Source organism: Gopherus evgoodei, chromosome 10 (assembly GCF_007399415.2).
Source record: "Gopherus evgoodei ecotype Sinaloan lineage chromosome 10, rGopEvg1_v1.p, whole genome shotgun sequence".
Taxonomy (NCBI): domain Eukaryota; kingdom Metazoa; phylum Chordata; order Testudines; family Testudinidae; genus Gopherus; species Gopherus evgoodei.
This window is the reverse complement of record NC_044331.1, coordinates 80613428-80640867: the sequence shown is the minus strand read 5'-3', so window position 1 is coordinate 80640867 and position 27440 is coordinate 80613428. Positions and strand designations below refer to the sequence as shown.

The 27440-nt window shown below is 41.5% G+C and overlaps 1 protein-coding gene across 1 annotated transcript; it reads right to left on the bottom strand.

The window, feature by feature from the left end:
- Positions 1-3977: 3977 nt before the first annotated feature.
- Positions 3978-15425, bottom strand: C1QTNF8 (C1q and TNF related 8). Its single transcript, XM_030578507.1, has 3 exons — positions 15343-15425; positions 6110-6350; positions 3978-4525 (listed from the first exon to the last, which is right to left on the bottom strand). Exons 2-3 carry the CDS (start codon positions 6333-6335, stop codon positions 3978-3980), a joined length of 774 nt encoding a protein of 257 aa, XP_030434367.1. The 5' UTR covers positions 6336-6350; positions 15343-15425.
- Positions 15426-27440: the final 12015 nt, after the last annotated feature.

Below are 27440 nucleotides of genomic sequence, written 5' to 3'. Positions count from 1 at the left end.
AGGTGTTATGGATTTACAAATATTTCTGTTCATTTCCTGGTAGAAAGTAGCATTTGGAAAAGTCAAGGTGGGTGAACATTAGCAATCTCTGGGCATGTTTTCTCAGTTCTGGATTATGAACTGTCAATAACCAGCTGGGTTATGATATTTTAAAAGAGGTTTAGGGTTTTTTTTCTTTTTTAGTACAGTAAATATGCTGAACTACAGAGGGAGGAAAAAAAGCTGTTGTGAAATCATTAAATAAGTCAAGAACTCTGTTATAATTTGAGTTTCATTGTGTAACGTCCACCCCTTCCCATGATCTCAGTCTACCATAACTTATACATCATCAGTAGCAGCTTGTCAACCAGCAAGCCATGGTTGCAAAATTTACCCACATGGGATTCCTTCAAAAGTAGACCAGAAGACAAAGAGGAGGTGTAAATCTTTTAAATTCTCCCAAATGTGATAAGTAGCTGGGAAAACCTGAAAATACCTTTAAGTATTGCGAAGTTGGAGTTTTTTCTGTGTGTATTTATATGTTCAATGCAGGTTTCTCTGCTAGTGCTTTCAATACTAAATGGCATGCTGCAAATAAGCAATGTAGCCATTATAGCTTTTATCACCATCCTAATGGAAGCTGCTGATTAGAGAAGCCCTTTTTAAATTGCATAACGGCCCAATTTAGGTGACTGGGACTTTGTTTACTTACAAGGAACAATTTATCTGGTTGCAGGTCAACAGATAATCTGCACAAAACCCACACTCTGTCTCATGTGCTTTTCAGAGCTTATGAGTCTTCCCATTTTCATTTCCGGGGCTGTTTCAGCATACAACACAAAAAGGGGCTAGAGAGCTGGCAGTGTGATATGGAAGCCCCCCAACTCCGCTTTGTTGCTGGTTCGAATGTAGACCGGGATAGTGTAGTTATCACCAGTCTTGCAACTTCACTAAAGATTGGGATTAGTCTTTCAGCTGCAATCAAGGGGGCAAAAAAGGGCCTAAAGATGTGTTCCTAACATCTCCCATCCAAAGGGTTTGCCCATATGATTACCCCTTATGGAAATGAAATTGGTCTAGTTCCTGGAGCACGTAGGTGTCCATATCACCAGTATCACCATCATAGTTGGCAATACAAGGCTGGATTTTCAGTTTATGGCATTTAGTTCGGCTCCGTGAAAAGCAAGGGAAACAAATCCAATGTGTTCAAAACACTAGCTTTATTTCAGTTAATTCTCAGGTTAAATGATTGATAACAAGAGATGTGCAGCACGAAGCAACAATTAGCCGAGCAGGACATACAGTACAATATATTTAATGCATCCTCCATACAAACATCCCACAGAGGTGCGTGTGTGTGCGTGTGCGTGTTGATGGGGACAAGGACTAACAAATGTATATTTGGTCTGTTTTCTTGTTCTAGCATATAGCATTTCACCGTTGTGTGCAGTGAATATTAAGAGACTAACACTGCAGACTGCAGAAAGGAGGTTTTTGCACAGTACAATCATTTCTAGACTGCCTAGAAATTCTGGTGCAGTAAAGTGCGCTAATTTTCATTGTTGATCCCTGGTGGTTCCCACTGGCTTCAACTGGAGCTGTAGGTTCTCAGTAACTGACAATCAGCCTCTCATTATGATGGTTGCCATTAAAAAGGGAAAGATAACACCTCGTAATGCTCTTTGATATCCTTATCGGCCCTGCTCCAGCATACCCACCCCAATGGAGCTACACACGTGATGAAAGTTATGTGCCTTCTTAAGCGCTATACTGGAATGGCATGTTATGTTTAGCTCATTGCGATAGCACATTCTAGGAAAAGAGGAAAAATCATGAATTATAGCAAAGAAGGTCAGCATCATTTTAAGCTAAATGCACTGGACCAACTAACGCTCTGCAATCATGCTACAACTCGACCCAAATCAGTGAGAGCAGAATATGGCCCTTTCTTTTTATTAGAAAACATATTAATATTATTTGTATTACTGTAGTGTATTAAAGCCCCAATCATGGGTCAGGAGCCCATTGTGCTGAACAAACACAGAACAAAAAACTGGTCTGTGTGCCATGCAGCTTGCAATCTCAGTGCAAGGCAAGAGACAACAGATGAAAACAGAGAGATAGGAGACTCCAATGAGACTGTGTTAGTCAACATGATAGGCCGTGGTCTCAACACCCCAGTAGCCTAATCATTGCCATGGCCTTGGTAGGCATCGTGGAAAAGGAAAGTTTTGAAGAATGAAAATGTTCAGTTTTGGATGTCTACGGGGAGCTCCTGCCAAACGCGAGGGGCAGCACAGGAAAGAGCACGAAGATGAAGATGGAGATTGGCATCATGGGCAGTTGGGAGGGAGGAGTCAACATCTTGATACTGAATGGCAGATGATAGATAGGGCAGTACAAGGCCATGAAGGGCGTTGAAAGTGAAGACAAGTAGCTTATATTTGATGCGATAGAGAAGCAGGAGCCAGTAGAGAGATGCAAAGAGAGAAGCGACACAGTCAGAACAACAAACTAGGAAAATGATCCTTGCAGCAGCATTCTGAATGTGTATGAGCAGTGCTGAGAGACGGATGTTGCAGGACTCAAGATGCCAGAGAACAAGAGTCTGGATGAAAGTTTTAGGGATGTGGATGGATTGGAAAGGCTGGATCTTAGAGATATTACATAGAAAGAACCCACAAAGTTTAGGCAGAGCCTGGAGGTGAAGCTAGAGGGAGATCTGAGTCAGAGATGGTGTCCAGGTTACAGGCCTGAGTGACAGGAAAGATGGTGGCATTGTCCACAATGATCAAGAAAGGAGGTAGCAGGGATGGTTTACCAGAGCAGGCTCGGAGTGCGGGGAGGAAGATTAAGAGATTGAGCTTGGGCTGACAACTAGACATCCATGAGATGTCAGAGAGACAGGCCGAGATTTTTGTTTGGACAGAAGGAGACAGGCCTGGACTAGATGTTGATCTGCTGGTTGTCAACGCAGAAAACTGAATTTATGTTTGTGGATAAGATGACCTAGAGGTAAGATGTAGAGGGAGAAGAGAAGGGGACCAAGGACAGAGCCCTGTGGGACCCTCAGAGAAACTGAGATAGGGGAAGAGGGAGATTTTTGAAGGACATGTTTAAGGAGTGATTAGAAGCTGGAGGAAACTCAGGAGAGGACTGAGTCATGGAAGCCAAGGGAGGACAAGATTTCAAGAGGAAGAGCCTGGCTGATTATGTCAAGGGCGGCTGACAGGTCAAAAAGGAGAAAGATGGAGCACTGGTTCTGAGCTTTATCTAGGAAATGGTCATTTTTTGTGACAGTGATTTCAGGGGAGTGTAAGGGATGGTTCTAGCATGGAACTGGAGGACGGGAGCCGCAGACAGCAATCGTAAACAACAACAAAGGCATTCTTTGTAGGCAAAGCAACCTGCAAACACTTTACTTCATTGTAACCGTTAGCTAGCTTGTCTAATATGATCTTCAGATAATTACAGAGTACAAAAATGAGTAGGCCAGGCCACTAAAACAGAGCTGATAGGTTACCATTTTTTTGTAACCGAGGTTATGTACTGAATGACTTTGGCAAGCAGTTCAGCAGAGATGTTACAAGGGGCCTGTGGAAGACTTCAGAACAGTGTCCTTCTGTTTTCCCATCTAGCTAACGATCAGTACAGCATCCCATAAGTCAGAAAGAGCTCAGGCCTTCTACGTATTCATAAAGTTGGCACTGCCATGTAACTTTTGTTCATTTTGCTAGCAGTGTCCATTCCCCTCCCACGCATAGTAACGCCCCTGCTCTGCAAATTAAGATTGTTGCATGAGAAATATCTCTAATTGATTGGGAGGATTAGCAAACTGAAAAGCAGATCAGCTGGCTGCTAGCCACAATCAGACCATGAAAATATTTACTGCGTATTTATTTCCATGTTGACATAGACATGTGCACTTTTAAAGAGGAGAATTAGTAATCTACCCAAGGAGCGCTACGAAAGCACCAAGCCCAAAGATGCAGAATATGCTACTCTATGGCTGGTTTAATTAAATGCCCATTGAAGGTGATGTAAATATCAGACTCCTCACTATAGACGCCATTTTCCCTCTCTCGTTTAAACATTCTCACCCAGACCTCATCCCCTTCCTGCAGCTCGAGCATGAGACTCTGGCTCTGCATGATGCTCCGATCACTGGGCTGGGCATAGAGGATGGCAACTTCCTTGTTGTTCTGCATTACGTGCAGGTAGGTCTCTTTGAAGTTCCAGGTGTGGACATTAAGGTTGAAGAAGTAGATCCCTGGCACGTAGCAGAAGAATTTCCCTGTGAACATGCTGAAGTGTTTGTAGAGGTTCACCAACTCTGTATCAAAAGTGACATGCTGGAAATAATCCGAGCTATGGAGAGGTTTTCTCCGGCCGACTGAAAAGGCAGCGTAATGCAGCTTGCAGGAGTTGCCTGGTGGGCCAACCTGGCCTTTCTGACCTTTCCGTCCATTATAACCACGTAGCCCTCGTTCTCCAGCCTTTCCAGCCCCTCCAGTGATCCCTCTCTCTCCCACGTCACCTTTTTCACCTATGATCACAAAAAGGAGCTAAGTTTCAAACATATGCCCACACATCACATGCAACAGAGATGTCTGGATGGAGATAGCCAGCATCCCAATTGGTAAAATAACACTTTCTCAACAGGTGCATTGAGAAATAATTGTCGTAACTAAATCACATCTAGATTTGAATTCAGGACCACTGTTGACAGCAACCCCCTGCCCACAAATGGCATGCTGCCAGCTAGCATGCCTATTCCATATATTAACCGCACAACAAATAAGATAGATTTCTCTGATACGTTATAGATTCATAGATTCCAACAGCAGAAGGGACCACTCTGATCATCTAGGGTATGCACTTTTACATTTGCATTATTATTTGTGACCAGATTATTGGAAGGATTAAACTATAAAATCCAAAAAGCTACAAAGAGTCCTGTGGCACCTTATAGACATATTGGAGCATAAGATTTCATGGGTGAATACCCACTTCGTCCGATACATACATCCGATGAAGTGGGTATTCACTCATGAAAGCTCATGCTCCAATACGTCTGTTAGTCTATAAGGTGCCACAGTACTCTGTTGCTTTTTACAGATCCAAATTAACAGAGCTACCCCTCTGATATAAAATTCAAGAGCACATGGACATTTTGTCAGGGAGAGAAGGCTAGAGTCCTAACTTTTTCATTAATTGAGCTATAATCTATGTTAATAGGATGAATAGTGAGAATAATTATTCATGGAACCTTTGGTAACAGCTACGTAGAATTTGTTTTTAGCATGTCCATATGTCTTTTCATTCATGGGAGCAACATGGTTTTGCAGGGGGGTTGGTACAAATATTTGCAGAAAGTGAATTTTCACCCCTTAGCTGAGTGATTTATGATTTAGGTGACCAGCTACCTAGGGTATGTAAGAGAGAGGATGGCAGGAAGAAAGGGATAAAAATGGGATGAAATCCTGGCTTCAATGTGTAAACAGTGTAGGTCCATGAACCCGACCCATATCATTTACCTATATACAGTAACAGACATAGTCTTTCTGTGGCAGAGAAGGAGGGAAAAACTATGGGTGTGGTTGATGGGAAAGAGAACAAAACCTCCAAGTTTAATAGATTCATGTGTTTTAATGCCAGAAGGGACCATTATTACCATCTAGTCTGACTTGTATAACATAGAAACTCAGCCAATCATTCCTGTATCAACCCCATAACTTCTGTTTGAGCTACTCCAGACCTTTTAGAAAGTTATTCAGTTTTGGTGGAGAGTCCACCATGTCCCTAGATATGTTGTTCCAATGGTAATCACCCTTGGTGTTAAAAATATGCACCTTATTTCTACCTCGAATTTGTTTAGCTTTAGCTTCCTGGTATTGGAGCTCATCCAGCCATCTCCCGGTAGATTACTAAGCTGTCTACTCTCAGACATCTTCTCCACATATAGGTAGTTATGGACTGTAACCAAGTTGCCTCCTGACCTTCTCTTGGATAAACTATATAGACTGAGCAGCTTCAGTTCTTAAGAGATGGGTGTTTTCCACCTTGGAGGAGGAACATGGCTTGTGAAGTGATGGTAAATTCACAAAGCGTGGTCCTGGGCATGACTCACCTTTCAGGATGGTGATATCTATTGTGGGCTGGACTTTTGGCACTGAATAGGTGGGGTCATAGCTCATCCTAGTGGATCGTGAAGAGGTGACGGAGACTGACTCTTCTGAAGGCCCACAACATCGCACGCATGAAAGCCGCCGGGCTTCCCGTCTCAGCAAGCCCTTTTCTAGTAAGGTGCCGGCATTCACAGTGGATAACAAGAGCATCAGAAGCACAGAACTCATCTTCAGCTGAGCCGGCTAGAGCAGGAGAGTAATAGGAATGATTAATGTGGTGATTTAAGCCAGAGCAACTGTTGGCTATGTATTCACTTACCTTAGGGTTCCCTTCTTTATTATCAAGCAACAAAGAGTCCTGTGGCACCTTAAAGACTAACAGACATATTTGGATGTCAGACGCAGAGGAAGTGGGTGTTCACCCACGAAAACTTATGCTCCAATACATCTGTTAGTCTTTAAGGTGACACAGGACTCTTTGTTGCTTTTTACAGATCCAGACTAACACGGCTACCCCTCTGATACTCTTCTTTATTATGTTATTCTAGTGTATCACTTAGTTGGGGATGAGGGACTCATTCCACTAGGCGATGTACACCCACAACAAAGGGATAGTACCTACCTTTGAGTTTACAAACTAAGTATATCTGAAGAGACAACAGATGGATACAACATAAAGACTGGAGGGATCGTGACCTAACAAAGAGATGATTATTAGTGTAGCAAGTACAGTACAGTACACCCACTGTGTAACTTGTCGAACCAATGTTTGCCGAAGGCTTTGGATGGAAAGCACAAAATATTACTAGATATTATTTATTTAATTAATTATTTAATTATCGGTGTTATTTACTATTACAATCTCTAATTATTGCAGTTCTTAAAAAATGAAATTCCTATGTAACAAACATAACTCTCCAAAATAAAGAGAGAGAGAGAAAGAAACTGTGATTTCAGAAAAACCTTCAACTGGGGGGGGGGGAATCATTTTTTGCTCCAGATAACCTTCCTTTCAGCCTGTTAGTTAACCACTGTAAGCCAGACTATGCTTTTATGACTATATTGGTTTGTTGCTTCCTGCAGAATTCTGTGTAGGTTTCATATTTGCATTGCTGGATATGTATACTGGAAAGCCAAACAGCCCCAATGAATGCAGCCATAAGTGACTGTTGCTTTGCACAAATATTGGTTCTTGAATTTTAATATTGATTTTTGCACTGTATTGTTGGCAAGCTCCAAAATCCTGAATTGCAAATGAGGAGTGAAGGGAAATATAGTAGACGGTGGATAGGAGGAGACCTTCTAGCACACAGCTGTCAGTCTTCTTACCAAGAATGGAAGCAGAAACATCACCTTATTGGCAAAAACCGCAGTTTCTATTGACTTCAGGGAAATTACAAGTTGTTTCTTGCAAAAATTATGCCCCTTCCCAAAGTCCATTGAAATCCAAGAAAAGACTCTCATTTACTTCAACAGACTTTGGATCAGGCACTTCATGAATGCTTTAGTATCGCAACAATCCTTACTAGACTATCAGGGAAAAGTGGGAGAAGTGATGGATGGATGCCCCAGCTATGGGAAATACATGATTTGCACAAAGATCCTGTCCACAGTAGATTTCAAACCACGGTAAGCCAGACTGGTTCTTCGGAGCTGGGAAGCATTTTGCCTTCACCAGCTCGAGAATGGATTCATGCAGAGAATAGGGAACAGATTTCCAGGAGGGCTGTCCTGGCACTTTCTAGGAGACATTTTCCTCTGGTGTTTTTTTAAAAATGTATCATCCAGAAAGAATCAGAACCCACACACCCTTATTATTCAGTTGTTCTGTTCTGTCCAACACATGATGAGACTCGGGGAATGCTTATTAACATGCTAAACCAATTCTGATCATTAGCATGGAAAAAACTACCCATTCATTTGGGAGCGATCAACAGTCCTGAACCAAATTTTGCATAATTTTAAAAGATTTTTTCATTCACGGTATAACAGAAATCTGGTTTCAGGTGTCAGTCTTATAGAACAGGGCTCTCATTTACACTAAGGACCCTTTACACCACTCTGGCAGCACAAAAGTGGATGTGATTTAGAGTGCCACACACTTGAAGGACCCTTTACACTGGCTGAATATTGTAAAGGGGTCTTAGTGTGAATGGGAATCAGGCCCCAGATAGGTGACCATGCTTAAATGGTGTATGGCTCACAGGGGACATTCTCTTTATGGGCAACAAGTTTCTATGCTCACTTATGACCTGACCTACTATTTATTGCACTACTGTATTTGCTCAACAATATAAAGATCTGTATTAGCTTCACTTTACCTACAAATTATTCAGCGCCAACTTAATTTCAGGAAAAGTTGAAAGTATTTAGCTCTTCTCAGGGCCTTGGCCTTCTAGTCAGTAACTTTTGAGATATATTAGAGGACAGTGTCATTTCAATCTGAAAGTATTGAGTTTAGGAGACATAATTGCTTTACACCTGCTTTTAATATCCTACTTGAGGCCAATCAGAGTATTCATTTAGAAAAATATTTCTAATGTGGCCAGAGATGGAAAATTCATACACATGGAGAAATTAACTCTCGTGATTAAAATACACTGTCCTCATTAGATGGAAGAGTGGTGGTTATAACTACCAGGATTAGGAAGTGTGGGGTTTTTTGCTATTAAAAAAATGATAGCACTCATCCACTCAATGACTTTTTTTTTTAAAGTCTCAGAAAAAGAGCCATGTTCTGGCTCTCTGCACGTTGTGACACCACTGGGTAAATCAGCAAAGTCCATGTTTTCTTCCACAATCCCTGAAAGGTAAAAATGTGAGCATTTGGCTAGAATTTCCTTTTGCTATGAAAAACGCTGTCAACTGAGAAAATAATCCATCCATAGACTGAACCTCTTAGATCTAAGCTGAAGAAAAAATTCCCCTGATGGCTCTTGCATTCTCATGAAGCATATCCCAACGTCACCGACAATACTTCAATCAAGACTGGATTTTTTTTTTAAAAAGATCTACTCTAGTTCAGACAGGAATTAATTCAGGGGAGTCCTAGAGCCTGTGTCATATACAGGAGGTCAGATTACTTGAGCACAGTGGTCCCTTTTGGCCTAAAAATCTATGAGTCTATGGAATCCAGGAAATACATTTTCTTTCACACCTATGGCGTTTGGGCCTCACCAAGACTTTTTTTACTGTGTCTTGGTGTGTGTATACCACTGCCCTCTTCTGGATGGAATTTTTAAGACCTGATTTAGATCTGAATGGTAGAAACCTGTGTATTTGAATGATGCATGGGTCACGTGTAGTTAGATGAGGCCACTGGGGTGTCTGAGCATGCATGTGGTTATAGATTGTTACGAGTAGAGAGGAGAAGAGATGCAGAATAAAGAGCTGGGAGAAAGAGGCAAATGGCAGGAGAGGAATAAACCAACCAAATAAAGCCAGAATAGAGAATTTGAAAGTTTGAAAGCCGTTTGGTATAAAGACACACAGCAACTAAAAGAAAAAAAGAAATCTAGAAAGCAGAATGCATGAGTAAAGAGAGACCAAGCACCGAGTTACAGGGAAGCAATGTAATTCAGGGAGGAAAAATAAGAGAAGAAAAGTAAGTCTAGAGACTGGATGGAAAAACCCATCAGAAACCTGATGAAAGAGGCAAGAAGGCACAATACAAGAAAAGAAAAAACATAAAAAGGGGGAGAGAGCGAAAACCATAACAGCCAGGAAGGAAATAGATGTGGGGAGGGTTGTGTGTTTTTTCTTATGAAAGACAGTTATTGGGATCTTACTGTATCAAGTATGGCGATAACCTGTTTTCTCTCAACAAGACAAGTGTATCTTTCTTCTGAACAGCCAACTCTGATTGTTATCACCTTCACTTACAATAAAGATTTGGCAGCCTGTGAATCTTCAGAAAATAAATCAAAATCCTGCACCAGAGGAATGTTTGTCCTACTTTCTGATACTGATCCGACATGCTTGCTTGTGTCTAAAATGATATATTAGCTCAACACCGAATGCCTGGAGACTACAAAGCTGATCTCTTTCTTATTTGATCACCCTTCATGGTGCCTCTTGAGAGAGATTCATTTTCAAAGCAGCAGGTCAGAAATAAAAGTATAAATCAGCTTATTTCTTTGCTGTGAAAAATGTTTCCCTGCTATGAAAATAAGAATCCCCAAATGTCTGTTGTCCCACTGAGTAGAAAGCCCAGACATAGGATCATACACAGTCATCATGTTATTAACACCTGTCACTGAATTAAAAGAAAAATGTTATTTGTCTGGTATTCTTAGCCTCTACATGCTATAGGAGGAGGCTCAAAGACAAAAAAGGACTTTTCCAAAATACAGTTCAAGGTGTTACAGCCTTCCTACAAATGATATCTTTCCTTCATTTTTGCTGCATCTTCAGGGATCTTACAACAAAGGAGCAGAAATATATACAGCAAAACAAAAACAAACAAAGAAAAATGGTATTTGAGAGACTTCTTGGAGAGAGGGACCCAACCCACGACATTTACATCCGGAATTGAACTCTCCCACATTTCAGGGAGCTCAGATCAGAAGGTTTGGGTCTGAATGTGAACTTTCCCAAGCTTGTTTGGATCCTGGCTTTTAGGTTTGGGACCAATTCATATTTCTAGCCCAATTTTTCAGATGTCACCAGTTTAAATAAACTCTGGAAAAGCATCTGAATTTTTGGGAGTTGGTCCATAGAGCACTCAACTTCTAAACTTTTTGAGGTTTGCCCATCTTGAATTCCTTCCACACATAGAATCACAGACTTTAAGGTCAGAAGGGACCATTATTGATCATCTTGTCTGACGTCCTGCATAACGCAGGCCACAGAATCTCACCCACCCAGTCCTGTATCAACCCCCTAAAACTATGTCTGAGCCACTTAAGTCCTCAAATCATGGTTTAAAGACTTCAAGATGCAGAGAATATTCCAGCAAGTGACCCATGCCCCACACTGCAGAGGAAGGTGAAACCACCCCCAGGGCCTCTGCCAATCTGCCCTACAGGAAAATTCCTTCCCGACCCCAAATATGGCGATCAGCTAAACCCTGAGCATGTGGGCAATACTCACCAGGCAGACACCCAGGAAAGAATTCTCTGCAGTAACTCAGATCCCACCACAGGCCACTGGACATATTTACCGCTAATAGTCAAAGACCAATTAATTGCCAAAATTAGGCTATCCCATTATACCATCCTCTCCATAAATTCATCAAGCTTAGTCTTGAAGCCAGATATGTCTTTTGCCTCCACTGCTCCCCTTGGAAGGCTGTTCCAGAACTTCACTCCTCTGATGGTTAGAAACCTTCGTCTAATTTCAAGTCTAAACTTCCTGATGGCCAGTTTATATCCATTTGTTCTTGTGTCCACTTTGGTAAACTTATAAGCCATGAAATGATTCAACTATGACCCTTGGACTTCTGTTTTGATTCCTTTTTGTTACAGTCTTGGTAAACCAATACAAAAAAATAACAGGAAAGTGGAGTCTTGCTGCCTGTAAGATCATTATGGATCTGAGCCTGATGGAAGACTTCAGTGGGCTTAGGATCAGGTTCTGTATGGACATGCTAAATGTGTCTGTGTTGGCTTTGTAAACTCTGATAAGACATATTGTAGGAGCCGACTGAAATACAATAAGGACCCTAGTCTGCTTGACTCAAAGCAAATCTTTTGCAAGACTCGAAAAAGCATAGTTTGCTTTTTTTTGTCATTTTCCTCTCCCGCTCTGCATTTCTGACTAGGATGACAATGTCAAAATAACATAAGAAGCTGTTCCTAAGGTATTTCTACCTAGACCAGAGCAGGAAGTACCGCAGTCTCATGAAAGTCTGTCTCCCCAATAGCAAATTAAACAGATTCTGAAAAGCATAAGTGTCCAAACTTTGGTGTGCATTTGCAAACAGGATCTGCAATCTGAACCTTTATTACTGAGGCCTGAGCTCCCTTACATCAGTGGCAAAGCAGATGTAGTATGAATAGCCGTGACAAAGTTTGGTTAATGTTCTTTTATGATTTTGACAGATATCAATGTTTATTTTTAAAGATTATTTTTATTTCCATCCATTAAAATTGTCACTCTTGTCCAAAATTATGGGTTTTAAGCATTTTTATTTTTATCTATTTAAATGTTCATTGTTGTAGGAAATTATAGGGAGGGCATCAGATAATTATTTAATGACAGCAGACATCCAGATTCCTCTCTGGATGAGGTGGTGTGTAACTCATCAAATAACAAAGGCGAACACTGAATGTGTTTATGCAGCTGGGTCGGCTTTAATGAACACTGGTGGTTTCTTTTGATTCTAGAAGGAAGGGTCACACATATGGTGCTAAAGTCTGTCTGAACATAGATTTAAAAATAATATTAATAAAGTGAATGACATGCAAGGAAAGGGGGGTCAATATCCAAATCAACAACTCTCACTCCTCCAGTCTGACTGTTCAGTTTGGTTTCTCTACAAGCTGAAGGCAAGTCAGCCTGGGGAAAGGGAATCTCTTTAGTTTATACAAGAGACAATATGCCTTGTGGGTTGGGGGCATGGTATTCTGGAGATGGGGTTAAATTCCTGGCTCTGGCACAGACTTTGCGTGACCTTGGCCAACACTTAATCTATCCTGTGCCTCAATTTTCCATCTGTAAAGTTGGGATAATATTTTATTTGCTCACACAGGTGTTGTGAGGATAAGTCATTCATAACTGGAAGGAGTTTGATGAAGGCCAGGTAAGTAGGTAGATCTATTCTTGAGTCACAGGATGTCTGTTTAAATTTCTGCTAATGTAATCCTCTCTCTTTATTCCTAGGATTTGTCCTGGTCACTTAAAAAAGCAGTTCTAAGATTACCTTTCCTTTAACTTACAGAGCAGCTGAAACCACTGCCTAATTCACTGAGGATAAACATCCTCAACTAAAACCCAGTAGCTGATTTAAGGTAAAGATCCCTCTTGTATGGTATAGCTGGAAAAGACACCGCAATTTGTAGTACTGCAGACTTTTGAATTGATCCGAGGATGGAGCCCGCTTCTAGTAGAAGAAATGTGCCTTCTGCTTTACCTTTTTCACCTTCTGGGAAGTCCTCAATGTTGGCTAACAGGTTCCCCGCTCCTGGTGGTGGAAATGGCTGGAAGCAAAGAACTTTAAGGCTGTTAGACTGTGAACACTAGACTCTCTCTTGGAAGTTATTTGATTTTGCTGGAGGAGCTAAAGTTTCTTCTTGGACGATTTATTATGCAAAAGCCTTGCCACTCTCCAGAGCGGTTAGCACTGTGAGGTCTACAAGTCCAAACAGCTCAGCAATTTCTTCTTCCTACAGTGGCTCATGGTGAAATGGGTGGGCAGCCATTCTTTGAAACTATCGCATTAGTTCCTCAGCACACGCTGAGTAGCAATTAACATTCTTGCAGCCATGAATTGACTTGCAAATTCATGAAGAGGAGAAGTTAAATTCAAAAAGGCAGCGTGGTTTAAAGTACCTATATTATTCAAGCCTTCCTCTGTTCACGCTGTTTTCAAAACATTTTGGGATTAATCTAAAGAGGAATTCCATAGCACTGCGAGCAGAATCTAAATTGGCTGAAATCCTTTTAATGCTGCTGCTTATAGCTTCCTTGCTTTGTATGAATACATACAGATACACACACAAAGAGCTTCTATGGGCCTGAAGCAAACCCCTAGAATTGTGTACCCCAAAAGCTGGGCTTGTTTTGATCTGGATTTTAACACTGCAGAAGCTCGGATTAGACCCAGGCTCACCGACTGGCTGGTCCCTCCTTTTAAGTGGGCTACACAAAAGGCTGGATCCAAACTTTGCAGCTCAACAAGTTTTGAATCCAGTTCCTAATAAAAAGGAATAGAATTCTTCTGATCCTATATTTATAGCATTAATGCAGGTCCATGTAAGCAGACATAACTTCGCTGTGATTTAGGGGCAGCACCTGGTTTTAAACCAAGTGTCAATTGCCTTTTGGTTCACGAATTATTTGGGATGGTAAATAGTTACTTTTACTTACTGAAGAACTAAAAATCCCTTTCTAGTTCACCATTCCCCTGAGCAGGATTTGGTGTGTGCCTCCAAAGTCGCTACTTGCCAGGAACATGGTTGCAATGGATTGGAAATGGCCATGCTTTTTTACTAGGCGGGCCCTTGAAAAGAATCCCATTTTCGCAGCACGTCCGGACAATGATTCAGCCTTGCTTTGTGGAGAGAGGAGACAAGTTACAGCTAAATAATATGCAGGGCAATTGCTCAGGCGAAGCAAATTAACTGACTGTGTCTCATGCTCCTTTGCGCTCTGCTGGTGGAAATATAGATTGTCTCGATGACTCACCAGCAATGAGTCAGCTGTTCTTTGGACGTGGTTTCAACTAAAGGCTGAAATTGTTTGAAGGGTTTGTTTGCTTTTTAGGCAACTAAAATGTTTTCACAGCACAGACTGATGTGTTGCAGCAGAACGGCACAAATACCCTGTTTCAAATCACCACGCTCGTGATACCTGTGAAACAGCTGAGAGCAGATGCTGACTCCCATATGACCGTCGGATCTCTCCTTCAATCCATGCAACCTGCCTTACTGTGACTAACAAATAATCATCATAATAACAATTAATAACTGATTACTATATCTCGCTCCCCTGAGCCACTCTGGCACCACCATTGATTCCTGCCTGAGGCTATGGAAAAAAAAAAGCACAATCAAAACTGTTGTGAATCGCAGGCAAACTGAGGAAACCGAATTCATAGTTATGGCTATTGTTTCCAGGCCTGTCTCCCCCTTCTCCATCACATTTGTTCTAGCAGAGAGTTGGTCTGCAGACTAGTACAGCTGAAGGTCACCATAGCTCAGGAGGCTTTCAAAAGTAATGGCTCGCATCACAGAACAGGGGCCCTGGTTGTATACAAAAGGGTCATGGTGACTATTCCACCACTTATCCCAAACCAGACAATAGTACAAAATATATTCATGCCTCAATATCTGTGGTGACTAATGAAACACTGAGCGTTAAGTGGGAACAAATCAGAGCCAGTTCAATGACATTCTGGAAAGCCCAAGCTCTTCCTTTCACTTATTTTGCATGTGGCAGCAAGCAGAAAGTGAGGCAAAGTAGCCAAGCCACCCCTTTATAGTGACTCCAGAGAACAACCTGCAGCCGCTGGCTGGGAACAGTTCTGATTCTAGATCAATATGTTTTGCCATCTATGTAGATCCATTTAACTTACCTTGTGACTCAAAATCCCCTTCTCCTTAGTTTCCTTGCTGTTGCCTAGTGAGCTTCATAATATGAAAGCCCCTGTTCATTCAGCTGTTGGTCTGGTGGCTTCTGTTGCTGCAACTTCCTTGCCGGTGTCCAAAGGAAACAGTGAGTGTCCGTCCAACTTCTTATGAAACTCAGCAGCTACAGCACAGGCAGTTTGCAAGTGATTTTTCTTTGCTGCTTGTTTTCATCCAATTGTGCAGGAATGGGCTCATGCTTTCCTGCTTTGCAGTAGCCTTCTCAGCATTTGGAGGAAGTCCGTCAGGCTGCACAGTTCCTCTCAAGAGAATAGAGATGAAGAATCAAAAAAAATTTTTAAAAAACCAAATAAAACCGACAATTGGCGAGAGGGAAGATGAAAGTGCTAGAAACACATGAAACTGATTATCTTTTGGTAGTCTCAGCCTCTTCTCAGGGGAAAAAAAGAAAAGTACCCCTGTCTTTTATGCACCAGATGCAGTGGGGAGAAAAGGAGAAAGTAAATAGTGTCCCTAGCCTCTGTTTGCTGGACGCTGGGAATGGGTGAGAAGGGATGGATCACTGGGTGGTTACCTGTTCTATTCACTCCCTTTGGGGCACCTGGCCTTGGCCACTGTTGGAAGATGGGATACTGGGCTAGATGGATCTTTGGTCTGACCCAGTATGGCCGTTCTTATGTTCTTAAGGACCCGCCAGGCTCTACAATGTAATCTGCAGCTTCCCTTGACTTTAACCAGGAGGGGCTGTCCAAGAAGAACAGATTCCAGCATGCAAAGAACCGAGGCTGCTTGGATCAAGATGTACCCAGGGTGCAGGCATACATGACCTATATCATATCCTCTGAAGGATGCACCTCCGTATTTAAAAAAAAAAAAGGAAGATGGTAGCAATTTATTGCATTTTAATGCAGATGTGGTGCAAATCTCAGGAAGAAGGTGTACATCAATGGACTCTTCCTAACATTCAAGAAAGCATTAGAATTTCCCTGTAATAATCCTTCCACTCCAAAAATAACCCCAAAGCATTAGAGTGGTAATGAACAGCTACAGGATGTCACACATGCCATGTATTGCTCCTAAACTATTGTTGGCTCATGTCAGGGAGAGGAAGTTGAAGATGGAATAAATGGCATGAGTAAAGTGGCACAATCTTTTTAACCATTAGTTCCTGGACTGTCTTTCATTTGTACCTGTTTCCTAACAAAGTGTGGGTCAGGTTTATAATACCATGATTGTAATTACCCTGAAAGGACAACATAATCACATTGGTTTTGCTTTTCAGCAGGTAATCACCACCTTTTCAAATAACCTGAAAGTTCACTACGTGACTGAATTACTTATTCTTCTGATGTTATTCTCAATTACATTAAAAATAAGCCCTTCATTAGAAGCACATTAAAGTTGCAAAGTCAAGCAAGCTAGGAAATGGCACAATTAAGGTTGCCTAGCCTTAGGCAACAGCTGAACTGTTTTTGCTGAATTTGTCCTAATAAAGTCAGCTTTGAGCAGAAAGCCAGCCTGGAACATTGCAGCCCAAGAACCTGGAGTTTATCAAAAGATAGACACAACTGAAAACAGGGTCTTCTAATGCAAACTGTCAGGCAACCTTAAGCACATGCATTGCTACCTGTGTCACCTATAAGAAATATACTTTTCCTGTGCTGATTGACTGTTTGCTCCAACACACTTCCACCCTCTCCCTCACTCTCTCTTCACCTTATCTTCACTCCATCTGCCCTCCACGCTCCCCTGCTTCCTTCCCTCCTACCTATAGCGCCCCAGCCCAGCCCTTGGAGTGCCCCCTCTTTACTTTTCTCTGTCTCCCTAATTCCATTTTAACAAATCCCCACCAAAAGAATTAAGAAGGAAACAAACAACTCCTGCACCACAGTCAAGGAACTAATACAACATTTGCAGACCATCACGTTGTTTATTCTGTCTGTATCGTCTATCCCTTTCCCCTACTCTTTGCAGGTGTCGCTGTTTAGATAGTGAACACTTTGGAGCAGGAACTGTCTTCTGCTTTGTACAATGGAGGCTTCGTTCTTGGTCCCTATGCACTACCAGAATACAGATAGATAATATTAGAAACAAGGGATATTAACTACATTGTATTTACACTGTAGTTATTGTCAGATGTGCAGTGAACTTTGTGGTTATATGGATTATTGGTAAATAAAGGCGATGTCATGCCTAAGCACAGTGTAATTTATGTAATTACAGCGTAATTACAGGCATTGTATTATACAATGCAACCCAAAATGGTTTGCTTACTGATCTGTACAGCCTTGGATTAAATTAGTAAATTGGTTCTCTGGGAATAACAGGTCTTTTTCGGGTATAGTGAGAGGGGAACAGGAGTGCCTGGTTACGGGAAATCGGTAGGTGTTGGAGACCAGTCCAAAAGAAAGAAGTGCTTACCCATCACTTGCTGAGTGTTCTGCTGTATTTAGCCTTCTGGCTGCACATTCTGTGCTTCTGCCTGCCCTGTGCATTCAGCTCCTGTCAGCTGGGAAGCAGAGTATTGAATCATATGCGTATGTGACTCCCCAAGAACTTCAGAGACCAGGGCTGCTGTACATTTCAGCACTCTGTGTGCTCCCAGTAACAAAGAAGATAAACAGTGGAGCATGACATGACATGCAGGTGTGCACTGGAGTAGGGCAAGCCTTCCAGTAGAAGATATGGAAGCAGCAGCAGCAGCAACAGCAGTAGCACAGGATGGTATTTTACATAGCTTTCCGGAGCCAGGGGCAACGTCTCTTTGGATACCAAGGGACCAGCATATGCCTTAGGAGTGCAATAAAGTCTCCACGTAGCCACTGGATTACCATTCGCTTGAGGCTAACCCCCTGCAGGCTGCTGTCCTGTTACTGTGCAATTTCAGTCAGGTTGTTTTGTTACTATCTGCTGTAAATCAGCGTTTCAGGTTGGCAATCCTAAATTCGACATAAAAAATGTTCACAGCTCCCTTACATTTACTGTAAAAAATGGATCAAGGGTACAATGCTAAGCCTATGTAATACAATTGCTCCACTACATTTTAACATCACAAACTGATAGTTCTGGCCACCCTGAAGTTTTTTTCTGGAAATTTAATTCTCTTTGCTTTAAAATGGTAAGGAAACATTCATTCCCTTACAACCCCACTCTCCCAGTTGCCCTTCATGACTACCCCAGGGGTTGGAACCCACTGGGTAAGAAACACTGCTCTAGATTAAGGTGAATTTATTATTAATAGGCTCCACTGGACTGGGGTTTCCCATTCACTTGCACATCACAGGACATGAGACCAGCACTTGTTCTTGTAAAGACTCCCACACAGTGTTCTAAACTCTAAGCTTGCATCAGGGAGCCGTTCTTTTTGGAAATGGTTTACACTTTCCTAGCTGACTAAAGTGGTATGAAATTCACCGTTAAAATATACACTAAAAACACTATCCAGCAGATGTTTCCACTCAGTTTTTTAAACAAAATGTATGGTCTCCATTACAGTTTCTTAAACACGAGCTCTGTTCATGTGATCAGTCTTCATCCATTTCCATTTGTGATTCATCACCTCTGTACACACAATCAGTTTGATCAACATGCTATGTTATGAAGCCGACTCTTGTCTTTGGAGCAAATGTGCATAGCGAGTGCTGGAATAAAGGCCTTGAGCAAGCAAGTCCAGTGGAAAAGTGGGATAGGTGCTGTAATGGGTTGCCAACTCACCACCGTGGCGCCTCCTGTTGGTTGCTCCAGGAATTAGCTCTGTCCTAGTCGTGGAGCGCCCTCTGTGGGTGGTGTCCCATCTGTTGTCTGCTCTGCTGTGCTGTCTGGGACCTGCATTGCTCCCTGGCTTGCAGCATCCTCTTCTGGACACAGCCCTCTGGCTGCACCCCACTCGTTCTCTCCCCTTCCAGGGGTATCCGCAGTCCTTGGTCTGCACTTGCCCTCATGGCCAACTGCAGCCCCAAAGTCTAGCCCATGGCATCAGGGCAAGCCACAGTCTGTATTGGGCCACGCCCCTCCATGGCTAGGACAGAGCGAATTCCCAGAGCAACCAGCAGGAGGCGCCACGGTGGTGAGTCTGCAACCCATTACAGGTGCTTTTACAAACCTTTGGAGGCAGTGGAAAGAACACACACAACTAGAAGTGCATCGCTTTTTTTTAAAATAATAAAATACAACTCTTATTTTTAAAAAAATCCTAGGTTCTGTGGGAATGTGTGTGTATACATATAAAATCTTTAAATTCTAGCTGGTTGAAATATTCTAAATTTGGAATTTTTCTTTGAAAATTTGCATTGAAATTTCAAATTTGTAGATGTTGTTTTTTAAAGGAGAGGATATTAGTGAAATCTTTGATTTTTTTTGTCTTCCGTTTTTCAACCAGGTCTAAAAAGCATTAAATGTTATAGGGCGTCACATTGATTGATCTATTTTAGGGTCTAGGTGTCACCATTCATCCTCTGCCTCAGTACCCACATTTCACAGAGTGGGCACTGAGGAAGGCTGAAGAGCAGCAGATTGACATTTTCAGTTTTGATCATCTTTGTCAGCTGCTGCATATTAAGTGGCTAGACAAGATCATTAGTGAGAACATTAGTAGCTGAACCAAGCCCCTGCCTCCATCAGCACTGCTTTAGTCTTGCCAGCTTTCTTGGTATGGACATAGTGTTAGGATGGAAGACCAGTGAATTATGAAGCATGTTTCCCAAGAAATGATGCTACGCAGCCAGCAATCACATGGCCACCAAAAGCTTTAGTGGTGTGATAAGATTGCCAATGACGGAGATAAACTGAGCATCTACCAGAGGGTCTGAAGAAACCTAGCTAGAGATTGATTCAGGTGTTGCTCAATCTGCAAGGATACTGCATTTATTAGCCTTGGTGATGATGATTCATCTTCAGCTGGACTATTGGCATACATAACGCTCAATGTGTTTTTGCAGGATAATGACCTCTGTGTTTCCCAGGTGAAGTGAACAGATGCAGTGATGACTTAATTGAGTCTTCTGCTTTTCTCTCTTCCTCTGTTATAAGAGGCCCTGGTTAATATTTGTAACTAAGGCATAATTAATGCATAACAATGAATTCTGTCAGCATCATGGACCTATGCAATCTATAGTGACTGGTTGTATACATTTACTAGACACTTGTTTGATGTCTTCATTGTGTCTTTATTGGGAAAAGCACAAAAGTAAACTAACAGGAAGGAAAGATGGGTTTGTGGTTAAGCCACTGGGCTGGAACTTGGGAGATTTGGGTTGCTTGTACAACATTAGACAAGCCATTTAATCTCTCAATTCCCCATCGGTAAAACGGAGATAATTCTTTCTGTCTGTCTTGCCTACTTAGGCCAAGCTCCTCCGGGCAGGAAATGTCTCTTCTTATGTGTACATATGGCACCCAGCACACTGGTTGGAAGTGACCTTTTGTATGAATACAAAAATACAGATGACAATCAGTAGATTTCAGGCAATGTAAAGGGTGTTTTGTGCCCTGAAAACTCCTTTAGCTGAACAGAAATTGGAAAAAATGGAATAAGTCCTAGACAGATATTTTTATTTTCTACCTTCAAGCTTTGTACACAAGGAAAACTGTTATGGTAACCAGCGCCTGGCATCAGAACAGTTCTCTCCAGACTAAACTGTTCCTTTGCCTACTGAATTGACAACTTAGTTTTTCTGAATAATAATCATATTCAAGGAAAGTGAATATTTCTGTTTATCCAGTTGATTTATAAATCTTGGCTTTTGCCCATGCAGGGAACTGCTTTAAGGGAAAAAATCAGCTTCACAAACTGTACTAGGCTTGCAGCAAATTAATAAGACACTCCCTATAATTTACAGTAAGGAGTTTTTCAGGACATGTGGCACTGAGTGTCCTTCCAAAAACTGAGCTCCAACTCTATGCTTCTTCTTATGTCTAGAGTTTGGAGAGGCTGTTGCAATGCATTTTATCTAAAAAGTGGGGTAAGATTCAGTGAGGCTCAGCTGGAAAATGCACATCAGTAGGTTTAAATTTTCAAGAGAGCAAGAGAATGTTCCACTTGCAAATCATCGTACGTTCTCTTTGCAGCCACTGCCTGGCAGGACTGCTTTCATCTAATGGAAAATAAATTTCTCTTTCTAGATAGAAAAAAACCTGCAATTGATTTAAAGTTCTGAGATGTTTTTGAAGATACCTATAAGTTGAACTCAGTAAGTTTTGCCCACTTGGACTGGAGGACTCAGACCTGGAGGCTTTACTCTTTCTCCTGCCATTAGACAATGCACTAGACTCTGTGCTGTGCCGCAGAAAACAGGATGGGGAAATTCACATTTCTGCAAAGGGCCAGCCAGAGGCTTATGCACCATACCAATCCTGTCTTTGAAGACGTAAGCAGGACTTACATGATGCGTAGGTCTTGTGTTTGACCTTGTGCACAGGGGTTAATTTCACCCAGAATGTGCAACCGGGATTCTTCATGCAACCTTCTGGTATGGGCAGAGCAGCCCCAGGGCATTACAGTGGCTTTCTTGCAGTTTGGCTGCTCCACAGTCTGCACTAGCCATAGCCATCTGTCTTTCCCCTCTAGCCCCGTCAGCCACTCTAAACAGGAGAGTTATGGTTGATTTGCATCATTAAAGCAGCCAGAATGCACCAGTGACTCTGATCCCGGCACCTTACAGTAAGTGCAAATAGCGACTGACTTAAGCAACAGTTTCGCTGTAAAAACAAACATACCCAGGTTGATTCTTCTCTCATTCATCTACTAAGATGCCAAAGAACCGGACAGTCTCTACACAAAAGAATAAATGGACACAAATCTGACATCAGGAATCAGAACATTCAAAAACCAGTGGGAGAACACTTCAACCTCTTTAACCACTCAGTGGCAAACTTGAAGGTGGCAATTTTGCAACAAAAAAACTTCAAAAACAGACTCCAAAGAGAGACTGCTGAACTCGAATTAATATGCAAATTAGATACAATTAACTTAGGTTTAAACAGAGACTGGGAATGGTTGGGTCATTGCACTAACTGAATCTATTTCCCCCTGTTAAGTTCTCCTCACACCTTCTATGGATCATCTCGATTATCACTTCAAAGATTTTTTTTTCTCTTGCCAATGATAGCTCATTTCAATTGATTGGCCTCTTACAGTTGGCACGGCTATTTCCACCTTTCATGTTCTCTGTATGTATAAATATCTTCTTTCTGTGTGTTCCATTCTATGCATCCGAAGAAGTGAGCTGTAGCCCACGAAGGCTTATGCTGAAATGAATTTGTTAGTCTCTAAGGTGCCACAAGGACTCCTGTTCTTTTTGCGGATACAGACTAACACGGCTGCTACTCTGAAAGAAATCAGACTTAATTCCTGCATTCATAGCATTCTTTTGAAAGGATTAGTGTTGCTCTCTGTTCTGTTTTAGCCTGTGCCATTTCTCCAATTTTGTATTTTAAGGGTTTTTTAATAGTTCCACTGGAGAAGTTTGCCTTTCGGCCTCCACCAGATGCCTGTATTCTGGACTTGTTGGTTTAACCATTTTTGACTTACACAAGGTATAGAAAGGAGACAGAAGTCTGGCAGCCTAGCCTGGCCAGCCAGATGCTGAAATACCTTCAGTCTTTACAAGTGACGTTCTGTGAGCCACTCAGGCTAGAGCTCAGCTACGCTCTGGTAATGCGAAACCAAGAAGGGACTAAAAACATTTGAGGTACTAACAGTTAGTTACCTCTCAGAAACATCTAAGAAGAACCCTCTGGGTTTTTTTAAGTGAAGGCCCATCCTTCCTTTACCTGAAAACACGCCATAGATAAATGCTTCATCTATCTGAGTAAGAACCATTTTCTTAAGAAAAAGAATGAATTTTCTCTTTCTCTCCCTCTTTTTTTCTGGTACTGCTGAGTGCTCAGTGACTGTGTTCTCTGTTTATTCTCTCTGCTTCTGTTCAAGGCTGAAGCTCTGTACCATGACAACCTGTGTATCACATGGCAAAACACACCCGGCTGTTTCCTATGGAAACATTAAATATTAAACTAACTTTCCTCCTGGCCTTCAGATGGGGAGTGATTTTTGTAACATGGCAAAACCCTCAATATGCACTGAAATCAGACATCTTTTGCAGTTAGTCGTTAGTGTATATAATGCAAAGATGGATGCAAATAATGTGATTAATGTATTGACAATACTGAACTCTAAAGCAAAGTGGGGAAAATGAAGGTGGTTAGCTCTGTAAATATTACCATGCCAGTGTACAGCCAGGGGATTGACAGCAAATGGAATTTGCAAAGCCTCTAACAAAATGAAGTCAAACTAGTTACTTGGTGCTTTAAAAATTGATGAATGATACTTGAGGTCTGTTTTAAGAACATTTTACCAGATGCCTAAAAAATTACAATCCCACAATTAAGAAATAAGGCTACACTGGTTAAAAAAACAAACAAACTGCATGGCTTAAAGAGGATGTGCAAGTAACTATATCTAAACTATAAGTATAACTATACAACTATAATTATATATAACTATATAACTAACTGTAACTATATAGTTATATATATAAAGGGGAATTTGATAGCAAATATAAACCAGAAGCTAGTAATTGCAGAAAATTGATAAAGGAAGCAAAAGAACACAAGAACTCGCTAGCCATCAGAGCGAAGGACAATAAGAAACAGTTTATAGTAACAAAAGGAATCCTAACAATATTGATCCATTATTAGATGGGAATGGTAGCATTGCCAATAATAAGGCAGAAATGTTAAATAAATATTTTTGTTCTGTTTTTGGTAAAAAATCAGTTGATGTATTCATATCATATGATAATGATAAAATCTTTCCATTCTAACATTAACTAAGGAGACTGTTAAACAGCAACTACTATAGTTAGAAATGTTTAAATCAACAGGTCCAAGGAGCTGGCCAAGGAGCTCTCTAGACCATTAATGCTGATTTTCAATAAGTCTTGGAACACTGGGGAAGTTTCAGAAGACGAAGAAAGCTAATGTTGTGCCAATATTTTAAAAGGGTAAATTGGATGACCAGGATAATTATAGACCTGTCATCTTGGCATTGATCCCAGGCAAAATAATCGAATGGCTTATATGGGACTCACTTCATAAATAATTAAAGGAGGGTAATATAATTAATGCCAATTAACTTGGGTTTAAGGGATATAATTCTTGTAATCTCATCCCAAAAAATGATAGTTTAATTAGACAAGTTTTGTTGCTAAAGGTAACTGTGTTGATGTAATGGACATCTGTAAGGAATCTGAAAATAGAATGATATAAATAATTTGTCCAAACTTTTCAAGGGATAGTTAAAAAATAAATATGTTTTCAGAAATCAGGATCATTTTGCAACTAGAGGCAAACCCAAAAAAGGGAAAATGTTCACAATGATTATTATTTGGAATGAATCACTTGTCCAGCTCTAAGTGCAAATGGAGGCAGAATTTGACCAGATGTGTGCAAAATGAACAATGTAGTTGCATTAATTCATGTCATTTCAGTTTGCTTGGCTGCTCCTTAGACTTCATGTAGCTAGATGTACACCCAAGCCACAAAATTCAGGGTTGTTTGTATTTAAGGGTTCTAGTTTGGTCCATTAATTTACAGAAGCCCAGCTCTGAAGTCTAGATTAGGATTCCCACAAAAACTGGAACCTGGATTTTAGGTTAGTCCCATCTCTATGCTTAACAAACACACAGTAACACAATCACAAAATGTACCTCTCTCTCTCTCTTAAAGGTCCTTTCCCTGTCTAGGAAATAGCTATTTTAAAATCAACATTGTTAAGTAGTGTAGCTTAAAATGTAGATTTTATTTAAAAGGTGGTTTTACTAATCTCAGTGTTTCAGAGTAGCAGCCGTGTTAGTCTGTATCCGCAAAAAGAACATGAAAGCTTATGCTCAAATAAATTTGTTAGTCTCTAAGGTGCCACAAGTACTCCTGCTCTTTTTACTAATCTCAGCATAACAATATTTTAAATGCTCATTGGAAATTCAGTTAGATCTGGGCTGTGCACTATTCTGATGGTAAATCAGCTAAATTTTGCATCCATTCTGGTGTCTGTGACGTGTATTTTTTCAGATGTATGGGACACAGTATGTAGGTTTCCCACCATGTGGGATAAGGAGTGTTTTTGACTAGTTTTGCCAATTGCATTTAAAACATCAATTATAACAGGCTATGAGGTCTGCTCCTCGGTTTTAGACACACAGATTCCTGATTGTGCTCTTCTCAGTAAGAACCATCCACAATCGCGATGTGTTTCACAGTAGGGCATGTGGGGAATATTGCTGTTTACAGAACACAACTCGCCAGGATTGTTGCAATCTAGGTAACATGGACTGCATGTTCCTCAGCCGTATGCCTGTCACACTGTCTGACGTAACTTATGACCTTGAGTGTCTATCTCAGGGCAGACTGTCAGAAACAGTGCAGATACTTCAAACTGGTGGCATGTTCTATAATTAGATAGTACCCAGCCAGTAACAAATGTGAACTCCTGGATAATTAGAACTGTCTTACCATGGAGTCACAGACAGTCCCCTTACACTCTCCAGTTTATCTTGCCACCCAGACAAACTGGACTTAGTGATAAATGGTCATTTACATCAAAAATCACACAATAGTCAGGTTGCTTCCAGTCCCAAGAGGCCAGTCACTTACCCTAGATCAACTGGTACCCTGGATCTTACACAACATACAACACTTGTAGCCAATCCTGTAATAAACTATCTAAAGGTTTATTAAGTAGGAAAAAGAAATGAAAGTTATTTAGAGGTTAAAGAAAGCAAACGTACAAATGAGAAGCAATCTAAATCCTAAGAGTGACAGAGTTATAGTCATCTGTCAATTCAAAGTTTCTTTCAGGGAAGACACAGGAGCAAGGCCGCCCAGGGGTGGTGGGCAAGTGGGGCAATTTGCCTTGGCCGAGAATCCCTTCCCTGGCTAGAGGCGCCTTTTTAATTTTTACTTACCCAGTAGCAGTCCTGGTCTTTGAGGCACTTCAGCGGTGGGCCCTTCACTCGCTTCAGGTCTTTGGTGGCACTTCGGCGGCAGGTCCTTCAGTGCTGCCGAAGACTTGGAACAAGTCAAGGACCTGCCGCCACCACCAAAGACTCGGAGCGCCACCCAGTGAGTCCAAGCGCCGCATAGGGTGGTGCCTTTTTTTATGTTTGCTCCCCCACTTTGCCCCATGCCCCCTGAATCCTCTGGGTGGCCCTGCACAGAAGATAACCCCTGGGAATCTCTGGCTTCAGTTTGGTTTCTCTGGACCTGTGAGAGTTCAAACAGCAAAGAGATGAAAACTCTTCACATCAACTATTTTTATTTCCCTCTTCCAGCATTCAAAGTGAAGGGATGAGACCTTCCGCACTTACCCCTCCATGGGTGAGATAGGGACCTTAAGTCATCCTTTGTATTGTGATGTTCCCTGATGGCCTATCTGATTTTGATAGTTCTTCTGGATGGGCAGGGTTGGGGGACAATTCGCATGCCTGAGTTCACAAGTTCAGAGCAAACATTTTCAAAGTTATAAAGCCAAAGTTACATATTTTCTTATAGCATAGAATACAGATGTGACAACTGAGATTAATGTATGCAGCAGTTTACAAGCTTTTCACAGAGTCTAAACACTAAATACATTCTTATAAGATTAATACTTACTTTGAGCGAAGCTAACATACAGGCAAATGGTCTGGTCTCCAGCAATGAGTTAGTCAGTTCTTACTTCTTAGCTAATTCCTGGAGCCTGGACAAGAGCTGGCATCTGGCCTGTCAGCATCGCAACACCCTTTCTGTGTGCTGGTCCTTGGTCATTGCAGCAGATGGCAAACATGCTCCCTTGGCTCCTCACTGAGGGAAACATGTCAAAAGAGCTGAAGTATCCGCAATATACTATTTCATTCATAGATCCTTTACAACCTCTATGCATGCAGACGGAGCATCACTGAAAGGCAGCCTCCTTGGGGTTGAGAACACCAGCCAGCTGGCACATTGCACAAGAGTGACGAGAGGAGGGATTTTTGCTAAAAGCACCTTGGGAAGCCCATACTCTTTCAAAGACAGCTACTGGATCTTCAATGTCATGCCAAAACAGGCAGGA

Coding starts and splice junctions, on each gene's coding strand:
- C1QTNF8 (XM_030578507.1), bottom strand. CDS start 6,335: ATGAGTTCTGTGCTTCTGATGCTCTTGTTATCCACTGTGAATGCCGGC. Junction 4,526..6,109: donor AGATATCACCATCCTGAAAG/GTGAGTCATGCC, acceptor TTGTGATCATAG/GTGAAAAAGGTGACGTGGGA.